A 14,600-nucleotide genomic window follows, 5' to 3' on the forward strand; every position below is an offset into this window, starting at 1 on the left:
AAGTTTTATGGGAAAATATACTTTGTAACTTCACTAATGGTTGCACTTTATTATTTTACAGTATGTGTACTTACAGTGTATTTATCTAAGAAAGTGATTGTTAATATAAGGTAATTACACGGGTTAAGTTTAGGTTTAAAGGTAGGTTCAGGGTTAGTTATTACTATAATAATTACATAGTATGTGCATGGGGAAAAGCACTGTAAAATATAAATGTTTTTAATTAATTTAGTCATTTCACTTTCTTAAAGGTTGGTTTACAGTTTATTTTAAGGTGTCATTGTTACAGTGTAATATATTTAAGTACTGAGTTATATTATTTAACAACATGTAGGGTTAGGGTAGAATTAGGGTTTGATTGAGGGTTAGTTGCATGTAATAATTAATTTACTGCTATTGTAAGTACATGTAACACATGTAATAATGACACTGTCAAATAAAGTTTTACCGGCAAGTTTACTAATAAGATTTTTGAGGTTGTACATCAAGGATGGGCAGCTGATGGCCACTGTCCTGCAGATTTTCTCTTAACTCGAGCTTAAAGGGATAGTTCACCCAAACATTCTTATTTCAGATGAATACAATCAGAGTTATATTAAAAAATACTAAATAACTTTAGTTAGTGTGTAATGTTGCTGTTTGAGTATAAATCTGCGTTTAACTAATATAGAAACTATATGTTATAATATGTTTCGTGTTGTTTCGGGACCTTTATTTTGAAAATAGTTTTTGTAGACAGTGGTTTCCGTTCCGGGTCAAGAGTAACCAACGTGGTGGATCCTGCAGCTCAACGTGTGCACTACTTCTGAGTGAAAAAAACATCAGAAAGAGTCAAATACATACGAAAAGAGGGTAAGAAAAGAGACTGACATTTTGTAACGTAATTGTATACGGCATAAGGCTGTGTCCCCTAAATAAGTAAAGTTAGGTGGTAAGTTAACTTTAGAAAGACGATTTCGGGACATCATGCGGGTAACCACATTTTTAAACAACTTATTTACAAATGCTTATATTTAAAAGTTACTTTTACATTTATATTAATAGGTTCTTCGTATAACATTAGTAGTTTATGATTACTGTAGTGACCAGTCTGGACTAGTTCAACCATGTTACTTGCTCCAAATACCAGATTCTTCTTTGACAAAACAATGTTCTTATGATGGCCATAGATTTCAGATCGGCGATGGGGGAGTTTAAAGTTCACCGGGTTCGGTTCTTTGATTACATGCCGTCGGGAATCATAGCCCTGGCTTTCAACCATCATAATGAAAGGCTGGCAGTGGCGAGGATGGACGGATCTGTGGAGATTTTCCACACGTCAGACAGATTTTTCCAAGAAAAGGTAACGTTACATGTTAAGTGATGCGCCGTATGTATCTTATAAGTTATCATAAGACATCTCAGTCTTAGGTTTGGGTGCCAGAGCTATGTTAAAAAGGTTTTGACCAGCAAACTGTTAAATGTGCTTAATGATGTTCCCTATGTCCTCAGATCATCCCTGGCAGAGAGCAGTGTGGGACTGAAGGTCTGACCTGGGTTGGTGAGCGTCTGTTCAGTGCAGGACTAAACGGTGAAATAACTGAGTATGATCTGACAAACCAGAGAGTAAAATACACCATAGATGCGTATGGAGGGCCAATCTGGGCCATTACAGGCAACCAACAAGGAACACACTTAGCGGTAGGTTGCTTTCCTTAATGCAATGTGTACAGCAGGGGTTCCCAATCTCGGTCCTGGCGGGCCACTGTCCTGCAGAGTTTAACTGACCTGGCTAATCCAAGCATTATAATGGCAGCCCAAAATGTGAAGTAAAAAAAAAAAAACATACTGGCTCCGGGGGGTTAATAAATGCGTTCTGAGCTAAAATGATGGGGTTTTGTAAGAAAAATATCCATATTTGACACATTGTGAAGTTAAATATCTAGCTTCTGGCTGACCGCCTTCTGTATTCAATTTACGCAAAAAGCACTTTTATAATGGCTTACTTTTATAATGGATGGATGCTCTTTTTTGGGCTTTAAATTTTGGGCTGCCATTATAATGCTTGGATTAGCCAGGACAATTTTTTATATATATGTAACTCTGATTGTTTTCCTCTGAAAGAAGAATGTCCCTTTAAAGGTGAACTATGTAGTATTTTTGCAGTAAAATATCCAAAAACCACTAGGCCAGTGTTATATATTTTGTTCAGTTGAGTTCTAACAATATCCCAAATGTTTCCAACTATTTGTAAATTGTGAGAAAATTGCTATTTTAACTAAGGACAGGGACGTTGCAGCATTGCTTTTGAGAGAGTCGCCTGTCAATTGCATCATATCTGCATTACCCTCGGTTTCGGCTTTTATTTGGCAGGAGCGCTTTATTCTTAGCAGTGTGAACAACTGAACGCACGGAGTAACCTCATAACATCGTTTTAAACACACTTAAATGTATCTAATATGATAAACAGAGCTCCATTACCTCAAAATCATAACCGGAAGAGCGGATCTGTGCAGGCGCCCGGCAAATGAGTCCTGTCCCGTCATAATAAAAGTCCCGGTATTCGCAAGGCGGGTATTTGTTTAACAATCGCTCCAGCAGCTTTGCTCAGGTCCATAACACTCGGTCCTGCTCTGCTTTAGACTACAGTAACGTTAATAACCGCATGCATGAACGTGATTTCTGCCCGAGTCCTATTTTTCACCGGCAGTGATGAGAAGACCACATTTCCCAAGATGCTGCGCTCACACTTTGCGTCATCAAACTACGCATTTGTTTTGCATAGGCGCCCTCCAGTGGACAAAAGCTGCATAGTGCACCTTTAATATATGAATGCCATTGTACTATTTCAAGTGGAAGTTACTATAATCTTTTCTTCCCTATTATGACATTTATCTGAGTGAAACAAATGTAGGGTGGGACTTGATTTTGTCCGTCGAGAATTGATTGGATGGTTGTTTTGTAATTGCTGTGATCTAATCTCATCCGAGATGTCAGTGCAAGAGGGAGGGGAAAGTTAAAGACTATGAGGGCAGAAGTTTCATAGTGACTTTAAGTAAAAATGACGCATTACTTTTTTCAAATTTTGTGTTTTTAATGTTTGTAGGTTGGTTGTGAAGACGGAACTGTGAAATTGTTTGAGGTGAATGAAGACAAAATACAGTATGAGAGAAATCTGGACAGGCAGAAAGGTGAGATAATTGGTCTTGCTTAAGAATTGCAGATGCATGTCACAAATATTTACTGTACTTAAAATTACGAAATGTCTGAACATCTCACCACCTTATTCCATAGGCCGCATCACCTCTCTGTCCTGGCACCCATCAGGATCCAAAATAGCTGCTGGAATGATGGATATGATTCATGTTTTCAATGTGGAGACGGGTAAACAGAATTTTTTTATCTTTCTTCCGAAACACCTTATTGCTATCATATAGAATGAATATATGAACTGGAGAACTTTAATGTAGTGAAGTGAGTAATGTGTTTTTTTAGGCCACTCTATACATAGGATGCTGGCTGATAGAGGGATCGGGGTATGCCGCAGTAAGGAGTGTGTGGTGTGGAGTGTGGTCTACCTCTCGGATGGGACCATCATCACCGGAGACTCTGTGGGAATGGTCAAAATGTGGAATGATCACACTGGTACACTAATCAAAAGCCATAATGTCTCAAAATGCGACGTGCTGACTTTATCAGTCTCTCAGGTGAGAAGATTGCTACAAATGGTAGTGTCACATTTATGAGCTACTACTATATTTTTATAGAAGACTTATGCTCTCAAAGGCTGCATTTATTTTATTAAAAATACAGTAAAAGAAGTAATATAACTCTTGTGAAATTCAATATTACTATAATTTAAAACACTTTTTTTAAATTGTATTTTCAACAAACAAAAGGAAATCCCAAACACTATCAATACTTTTTGTTAGCAACGTTTTGGTCTCATGACCTTCATCAGGCATATATCAGGGTCCCCGCGGGGTCTTAAAAAGTCTTACATTTCTAAATCAAAATGTAAGACCTTAAAAAGTCTTAAATTCGTGGAAGCTTTGCAATCTTGGTCTTAAATAATGTTAAACGGGTCTTAATTTTCCTACGTCCATGTAACGCTACCTCATTGAAATGCTCACGCAGCGCGCACGTTTATTCCGTGGTGTTGTAGTTCTTTCTTTCGCTAGTTCAACTATTGTTCGCTGTATTACACCCACAGATTAGACCAGCATGCATCTTATATTGCAGCCAATCAGCTTTCGTGTTATTGGCACGATTGGCACTTCAGCTGATGGTTCTTCCAGTTCCGCGATCGTGAAAGCGAAGGCAAATCTTTCTCACCATCTTGCATAATGACCAAATAAAAGTATAATATACCCAAATGCACTAAAAAGAGTTAATAACAGTGATGTATACCCCGAACTCCGATGTCAGACTGCGTGTTTACTGCCTGTCAGTGCTCGCATGAGTGTATTGACCTTATTTCTAGGCTCATTAGCCTACTCTTGAACAATCAAATACACACATTGGCCCTCATTTATCAAAAGTGCGTACACCAAATTTCCAGCGTACACCTTGCGTACACCCAAACCCACGGTGACTTTGAGATTTATCAATATGGACGTTGGCGTACGGCACGCTCAAATCCTACGCCAGCTCAGGAGGTGGTGTACGCACGTTTGAGTTAGTGCGAAAATGCGCAGAAAAACAATTCCTAACACCACAAAACGCACTGACAAGATATGCTATATTATGACCCACTGTTAAAAACTACAACAACAACATTTAGTGTTTATTTTTGTGTAACATGAACGTCAATGTTTAATTTGTGTGACTTTACCAAAGTGTTTGATCTGTAGGCATATGTATTCCTCCAGTCGCGAGCCTGTGCGCTTTATCTGACGTTTCAGGCCCGCCTGGCCCAGCAGCTGCGCACGGACTGGGACTAAAATAATTCAGACTGACAAAATAATAAAAAGGGCCTTCTTCTTTTAAATAATAATAAAATCAATAAAAACGGCATTTTCTTCTAAATAACAAGCGTCATTAAGAATAATAATCATAATAAGAAGAAGAATCTTACAAATTGTCATGTAATTATTAATGTGAATGAATCTTACTCCACATCACATCATCATCACTATTGTACACCCCAATACATGTTCCGTGATACGAAATTAAATGCTAATTGTTTCAAAACGTGCTGTAAAATAATGCATTGTGATGGTAATTATCATCCAAACAGCTATTTAAACTGCTGGAGTGCGCTTCTCAACCCCCACACTAACAGTAGCTACTCGTAATTTGGGTCCATATTTTGTTTTTGTGAGCGCCTTTAATCACACTCTTTAAACTCCCAAATAAAACAATTTCGGGTTTTTTCCACTTCCCTGGTGATGGTCTCGATGGGGGCATCTCAATCATCTCAATAGTTCAGTAGTCAGAGCACTGATCAGGGAGTCAGCCCGTTGACTTATGTCCTAATCAGTGCCCTGACTAGTGGACTAAAGAGATGATTGAGCGCGCTCGATCTCCACGTCGGAGAAGTTTCGTTTCTTTGCCGTCTTCTGTTTGTCCATGGCGTAAAATGAGGGCGTGTGGGAGGCAGAGACTTGAATATATAGAGGCGTGTTATTCTAATGACGATCGTTTTCAGCCACGGGATTTATCAAGGGCAAGTATTGCGTACACCTGAATTGCAGAGGTGCGCACAGCTTCATAAATCAGGCGGTGAGAGGAGTGTAAGCATAATCTTACGCCAACATATACACCCGTTTCTACGCAAGATTGATAAATGAGGGCCATTATGTCCATATCCTGACTTGAGTAAAAAAAGTTTGGGACATGTCAGTAAGTACTGCATCAGCACATTAGTAAGTTCTCAAAGTGAAAGCAAGCTAATATAGCCTAACAACAACACAAACGGGGAAAACAGCACTTAAAGCACTGTTTGTAGATATGTGTCTTTGTTGTATGTATTTGTCCAATTGTCATTTTTTTTTAAGTATATAATTTATTACTGACCCGACCATTTACTTGATTACTTAATTTCTTGAAAACTTACTTGAAAACTTTTTACTTATATTAAGCAATTGCTGTGGTTTACTTGTAAGATTTTTGTCATATTTCTCCCCCCCAAGTGATCATGTTATTAAAGATAGATAGCAACCTACTGGACCAGCCTTTTTTTTTTGTAATACCAAACAAGATTTATGCATTTTGTTTGTTTTATTGCCATGTGTGACAACTATAATATATAGGCTAATCCTTGTGGGTTAGAGTTATGAATAATAAGTTTACTAATACGTTGTCCAATTTAAATAAATAAATTTGCTTTAAATTAAATGAAAATTAAATTACATACAGTTTGTGTAACCAAATAATAACACGGGTGGAAATTGGACTGCGTGACTTTTATTTAATAAACAAGCCTGAAATACACTGGGCCATTTTTTGCACATGCCTGTAGAACGCATAACAGAACCACGTTCAATTATTTAATGAACTCATTGCCTTTTCAAGTTTAATAATTATATTAGGCAGTATTATATATATATATATATATTACATGGAGAAGTCTTATTGTGCCCTCTTGAATGACAGAATGAGGACAGTCTTGTGGCCGGGACATCAGAAGGGCTTGTGGTACAGTTCCAGTTCATCTCTATGGTTCTGGAAAATAATGACAAAGACTGGGTCAGAACCAGAACGTTTAGGAACCACACGCATGACGTCCGAGCTGTGGTGGAGATGACAACGGCCGTGGTTTCAGGAGGTGAGTGAGGTTTTTTTTTCTTTTGTTTTTTAAAATGATTCGGACAGAGCTGCCTTTATCACACAAGCCATCATATGACTGAAGTGTTTTTGTTTAAAAGAATGTTCTCGTCTCAGGTGTGGACACACAGCTGTTTGTGAGACCTTTATTAGATAAGATTAAAGAGAAGTCATCTGCCTCGGCCTTGCTGAAGATTAACTTTCCTCATGTGAGTATTGTGAAATTGTGACATTCACATAGAAAAACGTGGTGTAATTGATTCTTAATAGAAAGGACTTGTTATGCTCCATTTCATTGCAGAGGAGTCTGGTGTCCTGTGCTAGAAAGTCAGGCCTGATGCTTTTCCAGTACCCTGCTCATCTGGAACTATGGAGACTAGGAGAGAGTGAAGGACAAGGTAAAGATGTTATTCAATGTGATCTATCATATAGACTACCAGTTAAAAGTTTGATCACACCTAATCCTTCTTTACAGTACTATCATTTTAAAATGTGGGAAACATGTAAAGCCATCAAAAGCAATGAAGCAGCACAAATGGAAGTATGGGAATTACACTATGATTCAAGGAGAGAAACACTTTTATCCAGTAAAGATGCCTTGAACAGAAATGACAGTAAAACATTTAAAATGTCACAAAAGGGATGAAAGTTCTTTTGAACATGTTATTCATCAAAGAAACCTGAAAATCTGTATCAATTTTGCTCATTCTTTCGTGAGGTGCATTTTAAGGCATTCCCATGTATACTTAAAATATTGGCACATTTTATAAAATGATTAATATCTATCAGGTAGCTTAAGCCTTTAGATGAAAATACTTTAGTAATACTGAGAAACTAGTTTAGTTGAGCATCTCCAGACTTTTGACTGATGGTGTATGAAATAATTTCTACTTTGGCATGAAATGTCAGTTTTCCTTGGTGTGTTTATCTATTGGTCTTTTGTTGTCAGGCATACCAGGAAGCAGTTTACTTGTAAAAAGAAATCCGGAGAAATTGCTTCATTTGAAAGTGAAGGTACCATTCTTGCTTTGTATGATTTTTTTTATTTTAAATCATGACATTTTTCAACATTACAGTTGATTAAAATTATTTCCATAGTGGATGATATTCATCCGTAGTGCTGCTGAAATGAATGAAGTGATGAGCCGTTATGTTTATCTGCAGGGAGACGATCACATCCGCTGCAGTGCCGTGTCTCCTTGTGGAGAATGGATTGCGTACTCCACAGCCAGCATTTTACGGCTCTACAGGCTACACTGCGACAATAACAACGTCAGCATCACCAAGGTACCCTCGATTTCCAAAGAACTGCATGAAAACACATTACATAGCTTTGAAACATGGTAAAGAAATGCATATCTTCTCCTTGAATTGTGAAGAGTCTGATGGCCTAAGATAAAGGTCTCATGAAAACTAATTAAACAGTAGACTGAGATTGCTTTTTTTCTCCTTCTTCTTGGTTCAGATATCCAAAATTCCAAAGGTACCCAGCTCAGCCCATCAGCTTTGCTTTTCCTCAGACTCCTCCCTTTTGTTTTCTGCCTCTACACGGTCATCAGTGCACTTAATCTCGCTCAACCAATCAGGTTGCAAGTTTGTGGGCACCCTTAAACCTAAATCAGGTGAGAGGACTATAGGGTTTTATCAATTTAATATAAAAAAAAGTGACAGTCAAGACTTTTATAATGTTACAAAAGATTTATTTTAAATACATTAATTTATGGTTTCAACAAAAATATTAAGCAGCACAACTGTTTTTTGAAAAATGTTTCTTGAGCAGAAAATTGGCATAATTGACTTTCTTAATTGGTATTTTAAAATGATTTCTGAAGGATCGTGTCAATGAACACTGAAGTGATGCTTAACATTCTGCTTTGCCATCATAGGAATAAATGGCATTTTAAAATGTATTAAGATAACTGTTTTCTTAAATTATAATATTTCACAATATTATTGTTTTTACTATATTTCTGATATAATATATAAATGCAGCCTTGGTGAGGATGAAACTTCTGAATGAAATTTAATTTCTGAATGGAAGTTTATTTAACAAGATTATCCTCCTCTTCCAGGTTCCCATCAGGCCATTCACTTATTAGCAGCCAGCGAGGATGGCAAATGGCTAGCTTCTGCGAACAGTGATCACGAGGTTCACATCTACAACCTGCATACACAGAAGGTGTGTTTTATGACCAGTGTTGGGGAAAGTGATTTTTTTACATTATCGTTTTACTCCCTCAAAAAGTAACTAATTGCTTAATAGAAAGTAATTAATGACATTACTTTTTCTCACCTGACCTGGCCATTCTTTGTTGTTTTATAGTAACAAAAAAGTTCTGTTTTTGGCAAATGTACAAAACCCTTTCACACCAAAAGTGGAATAAGCTCAAACTGAAGGAAAGGCAAATTCACGCCTGTACAGCAGAGCGCGCAGTTTAAACTAACCTTTCAGCTGTGCTACCATTCTGGAATTCAGCACTCTTTATCGAAAATCATTTATCCTTATTAGTTTGATCGAATTGGATCATCAAAGGTCAGCAGCAAAGATATATTATTAGTTTGCATTTTACTGTTTTTATTCAGTATGAGGAATACAGAATCCTCCCATTTAGCCTAGAACTGCAATAGCTATAACGTTTACACAGTACACACAACACACAACGCCTCTACACTTTTACTCCCAATTTCTCTCAACATGGGGACAGGAGAGCTTTCAGTCAATAAATGGGAAAACCAAGCGCCAACCTCCCCCAGATTCTCTTGAAGCCTCTTGAAGATCTATATAGCTATTTTTGCCCTTCATGACTGTGAAGGGGTGAATTTTTATTTTATTTTTTATAACTCATTCATTTAAATTATATTAAATTTTAAGCTTTAAAGTTCATAATTAAGCCTTAAAGTGCATAATTAAGGTTGTGGCCACTTTTGAGTGACAGGTGTATTGCCGTAAATATATGTTAGTCATCACATCCCCCTTTTGCTCATTTTCTCTTATCTGGGAATGACACGCTGTCAAGAGTTTAGGATTCAAAAATGCTCTTCAGAAACCTACGGGTCACATCACGGACACTACGTCCATATTGTTTTTCAGTGTATAGGGTAAACAAACTTACTTGTGTTTTCTTATAATTTTAAATGTAATGCATAATTTACAAGTTACTTGAAATGTGTTGCTAAATTAGTGCAAGAAAACATTGTGAAGTGACTTGCCTGACGTCGTCATACTCCAATTCTAGTCATTCTAGTCCGAGTCTCATGCTGCTCCATTGGGCTGTGATTTTATGGGGTGTGGATTATAACGTTACTGTTGCTTATCTGTCCATCATTGTATAAAGCCCGGCCTGACAATCTGATTGGTCCATAACAGATCAAGTCTAGACCGAGCTTTCTGGCCTTAAATGTTGTAGGCTGGGATAAGTTTGGCTGGCATCCAGGCTAATATTTAGTTATACAGAGATTTGAACATGTAGCCATTTTTAAAGCTTATTCTATTAATTCAAAAGTGTGTTATATTACAAATGATCTGTATATTTATATTAATTTAAACAATGCTTAATCAGTTAAACTTATATTGCTAATGTGTAATGGATTAGGGGTTTAAAAGTAATATATAAGTCATATAAAATAATTATAATAAATAATTGTCGCTAAAAGCCAGACAAATTTGTCATTTTAAAATGTCTTACTATGTAGCGACCTTTTAATTTGCAGCAAGAAAACCCGGGGGAGTTACTGGTGTGTCAGATGTGTCACTTGCTCACAGTTGATTGATCCCATTTTGGTTTGAGATGTCTTACGCAGAATATAACCTGCCCCAGATAACCTTACACATTTATTGAACCAAACTGAATCAACACTAAACTGATTTCAACTGAATAATGACTAATTTCTTTAGTCTTTTTAGAGCTGCTTTACAACAGAGTTTGTTACAATTGAATTATTTTCCTAATTCATTATTTTCCTGTTTATCTCTCTAAAGCTGCTTTGAAACAATCTGTATTTAATAAAGCGTTACAGAAATAAAAGTGACTTGATATGTAGATATATTTGACAGAAGTTAGATGGTTAACGATGACCTTATGTTTCAGCCTCATTGCACAGTCCCGATATACAGTTCTGCTGTCAGCGCCATGGCCATCCACCCAACAACAAACTGTCTGTTCATGATGCATGCAGATCAACAGGTAATTAGTGGGCTTTATGACAACCTCCATTGAATTGCACAATTGTGACTTGAAGTGTCTGTGATTGTATTTCTGTATTTAATTGAATCTGATCCTATGTTTTTGTTCACCACAGATGTTTGAGTTTTCCATAGAGCAGAAACAATACACGGATTGGAGCAGATTGGTGCAGAGGAGCGGCCTCCATCAAATCTGGCTGCAAAGAGACACACCGTGCCTCAACGTGATGTTTAATCCCCAAAATCCTTCCCATGTCCTCCTGCATGATACGTACACTTTCTGCATCATTGACCAAGGCCTGGTGAGACCCACTTACATTTAATGGCTTCAAAAAACATTTGCCACACTTAAAATTAATGTCTGAAATTGTCTAAAACAAAATCTCAAACCAAGTGGTATTATTTTCTAACGTTTTACTGAACATTTTTCTCATTTTCATTTTTCTTTTGTACAATTGTTGAAGTCATGTATCTTAGTACGGTTGTGAACTTAAAGGATTAGTTCACTTTATAATGAAAAGGACCCAATGATTTACTAACCCTCAAACCATCCTAGGTGTATATGATTTTCTTCTTTCTGATGAAAGCAGAGTTTTATTAATAAATATTATGATGCTTCCAAGCTTTATAATGACAGTGATGGGGTCCATTGTGTTTAAAGCGCAAAACAGTGCATCCATCCATCATAAATGCACTCTCACGGCTTCAGGGGGGTTAATAAAGGCCTTTTGAAGGGAATCGATGGGGTTTTGTAAGAAACATATCCATATTTAAAACTTTATAAAGTTAAATATCTAGCTGCCGCCAGACAGCCTTCCATATTCAACTTACGAAGAAAGTGCCTCTCGCATTTCAAAACTCTTATGCTACATCTGATGTTGTGCCGGTTACACTTTTTCCGTAAGCTGAATTCAGAATGCAAGAGCTTTAAACTCCTTTTTTGAGCTGTAAACTCAATGGACCCTCTCACTCCCAATATAAAGCTTGGAAGCATCAGGATATTTATTAATATAACTCTAATAGTGTTCATCAGAAAGAAGAAAGTCATATACAACTGAGATGGCTTGAGGGTGAGTAAATCATGGGGTAATTTTAAAGTGAACCAATTAATTTAATATTTCTAATGCTGGTAGTTTATGTTAACTTTTTTTATATAAATGTGTGTATGTTCTAGCCGTTGCCTCATGGCAAAACACAATTCTACAACCAGCTGACTCTGAAGAGCCTTCCAAAGGAACAGAGGAAACTTCATAGCCATGCTTTTAAAGCCTGCAAGACCTTCAAGGTGTGTGAATCTCCTTTTTGTTGTCATCGTTGTCCTTTTCCTTTACTTTTGTATGGAAAATTCATTATTTTTTTACACTATTGCTGTCTTTTAGGATGTGATGTGTGTTGAGCTGATGGCAGATCAGTCTCTGGTGGTTGTGGAGCGCCCTCTAGAGGAAATCACCGCTCAGTTGGCTGCCCCCATCAAACAAAAGAAATTTGCCACTTAAAAATAAACCTATCCTGTATGTGTGGCCTCAGTGAGGAAGTGTTTTATGAAGAGACTGCTATTTTTTCCTGTTTACCTGTTTACCCCATTGTAAAAACTGTTGAAACAGTATTAAAGACAAATATTTACTGTACCTTCTTGTGTTGGTATTTTGCCTAGAACAGTGGTTTTCAACTTTCACTCCAAACCCCCCTCAATATTGCAAGCATATACCATACCTCCACCTACCTTTTTTATTCACAAAAACATTTGTATTCTAGTGTTATTACTTTTCAACTCCATGTTATTATTTTTGAACAAAACACATTTATATTTGTTTCACTTTGCATAAATGTCACTGCAGACATTTTTTAACAAATAGGTCTGCCTACTCTGTTGTTATACAGTAACTTGAGCAAATAAGCACAAGCCAACCTACCATACTAACAAGACCACGGGGAGATGATAAGGCACTGCATATGGTCGTTCCTAGGATTCTGTAATTTTTTAGCTTTCTAGAACTGGTGGTTCACCAAAATGCCAAGTTTAACTCAACCCCATCACGTAAAATTAAGATGAAAATTTGTATTTGAATCCATAACTATACGCAGTGTACTTATTCCATTGCTGCCATATATGGTCTACTCTCCTACACTACAAGAGGAGCAGTGGCCACCTCAACCCTTTCACATTTGTATATTTCATTGTTTATCGGTTTAAAATTTGTGATGGTGAGGTTGTGCTTTATCATTCATTTTTATTTATTTTTTAAGTATATTTATTCATGGTTTTAATAAAGATAAGCATACCAAAATAATGACAAATTTTGTTATAAATGGTATATTTGATTATATTCATGTTTAAATTAACTTACCTCATGCCTGTGGGAGAAACACACAGGTTGCTGAATTAATCATTTGAGTGAATGATTGAATTACTTATTTCTGAATGAATTAGTATTTTTGAAGATTAAATGGCTCCCAGTTATTTACATACTTTACAAAGAGATGGTGTGTGTCTGCCCTTACGAAACAAAAATATATTGCAGTATATTGGAAAATATCATGCAATACATTAGGCAATATATTCACATATGGGATTTAATATTTTTATTTTTCAATATATTGAGAGCGGCAATCATTTTTATATTTTGCAATATATTACATGGATATATAATATATTTTATAATACCATCAATATATTATTCCATATATTTACAATATATTAAAATATATTTCAAGTAATAAATTGGTAAATATATTTTCGTAATTGTGTGTGTGTGTAACTGTCACTTTTTATTAAAAATTGACATCGTTATTTTAATATTTGCTTTTTTGTTCTGTTATATATAAGTTTTAGTTATATAGATTTTCTTTTTTTAAAAAAGATGTTTTGAATAAAGCCAAAAAATAGCTGTGAATAACATAACTTGAAGAGACGTTTTCGTTTTGTTTTATTGTTCACATAGTTATACCTCAAGTGTCAGTTCAAAGCAAGGATCCCGAAATGCCACACAAATATTACAATATACTTGTTGTTTTCTTTGTTTATTTAAAACTACTTTCACTATTACCACAGTATTTAAATCGGCCTTTTATTTTGAAGCACAGTAATTACGTCACGAGTGGTTGTTGCGGTGATGCGGCCAGTCGCGCGATTGTTTTGGCAGGATGGCCGCCCCTGCCCCTCTCAGTGACAGCAATCAGAGGCCACTGCAGAATGCCATGAGACTTGTAAAAGTGGCCATTCAGCTGGATACCAGCAACAGACACAAGGTAGATATGTTTAAATCTTTAAACCTGTCTTGGTTTGTCCAGATATGGCCATATTTCGCCAATAAATGCATGCGAGAGCGACGACATTTATCAGCGTAAACATTGGTAGAAGCTGATGGTCATGGGAACCCCAATGATTTTCCCCCAAAAAACTGCGGGTCTGGTCGAAGAACTGATACAGTCTTTAAAAGTAGCCTACTGATACTGTCATATCAACGGTGATTTGCATTGTTTACTTTTTGATATTAACTAAATCTAATTACCTATTTCAATTCCTACACACTTGATTTTAGGAGTGTGTTTAACGATTCACCCGAGCTAGTTTGATTTCATGTTGTGAAAACATTAGACATTTTGCAGATTTAGATGATACATTTCTCTTTGGAGGGTGGATGTGGCTAAGTTACTCGAGATAGCAGTA

General features: G+C 36.5%; 2 protein-coding genes across 2 annotated transcripts in view; both read left to right on the plus strand.

Moving 5' to 3' along the window:
• The first annotated feature begins 743 nt into the window (after positions 1–743).
• On the plus strand, positions 744–12,558 carry utp4 (UTP4 small subunit processome component). The gene is made up of 17 exons (XM_067420262.1): positions 744–852; positions 1,170–1,342; positions 1,492–1,680; positions 3,086–3,170; positions 3,274–3,363; positions 3,475–3,686; positions 6,577–6,748; positions 6,865–6,956; positions 7,049–7,145; positions 7,697–7,761; positions 7,912–8,034; positions 8,213–8,369; positions 8,820–8,926; positions 10,836–10,931; positions 11,047–11,232; positions 12,105–12,215; positions 12,310–12,558. The coding sequence occupies exons 2-17, from the start codon at positions 1,184–1,186 to the stop codon at positions 12,424–12,426; spliced, it is 2,058 nt and encodes a 685-aa protein (XP_067276363.1). The 5' UTR covers positions 744–852; positions 1,170–1,183; the 3' UTR covers positions 12,427–12,558.
• Positions 12,559–14,030: 1,472 nt separating this feature from the next.
• vps9d1 (VPS9 domain containing 1) overlaps positions 14,031–14,600 on the plus strand; it is a 28,820-nt gene continuing 28,250 nt past the window's right edge. Inside the window, exon 1 of the mRNA XM_067420263.1 lies at positions 14,031–14,179. Coding sequence (XP_067276364.1) covers positions 14,075–14,179 — 105 coding nt within the window. The 5' untranslated portion in view covers positions 14,031–14,074. The remainder of the gene's footprint in view (positions 14,180–14,600) is intronic.

Source organism: Pseudorasbora parva, chromosome 16 (genome assembly GCF_024679245.1).
Source record: "Pseudorasbora parva isolate DD20220531a chromosome 16, ASM2467924v1, whole genome shotgun sequence".
Lineage (NCBI taxonomy): Eukaryota > Metazoa > Chordata > Actinopteri > Cypriniformes > Gobionidae > Pseudorasbora > Pseudorasbora parva.

Coding starts and splice junctions, on each gene's coding strand:
- utp4 (XM_067420262.1), top strand. CDS start 1,184: ATGGGGGAGTTTAAAGTTCACCGGGTTCGGTTCTTTGATTACATGCCG. Junction 1,343..1,491: donor ACAGATTTTTCCAAGAAAAG/GTAACGTTACAT, acceptor CTATGTCCTCAG/ATCATCCCTGGCAGAGAGCA. Junction 6,749..6,864: donor AACGGCCGTGGTTTCAGGAG/GTGAGTGAGGTT, acceptor TTCTCGTCTCAG/GTGTGGACACACAGCTGTTT.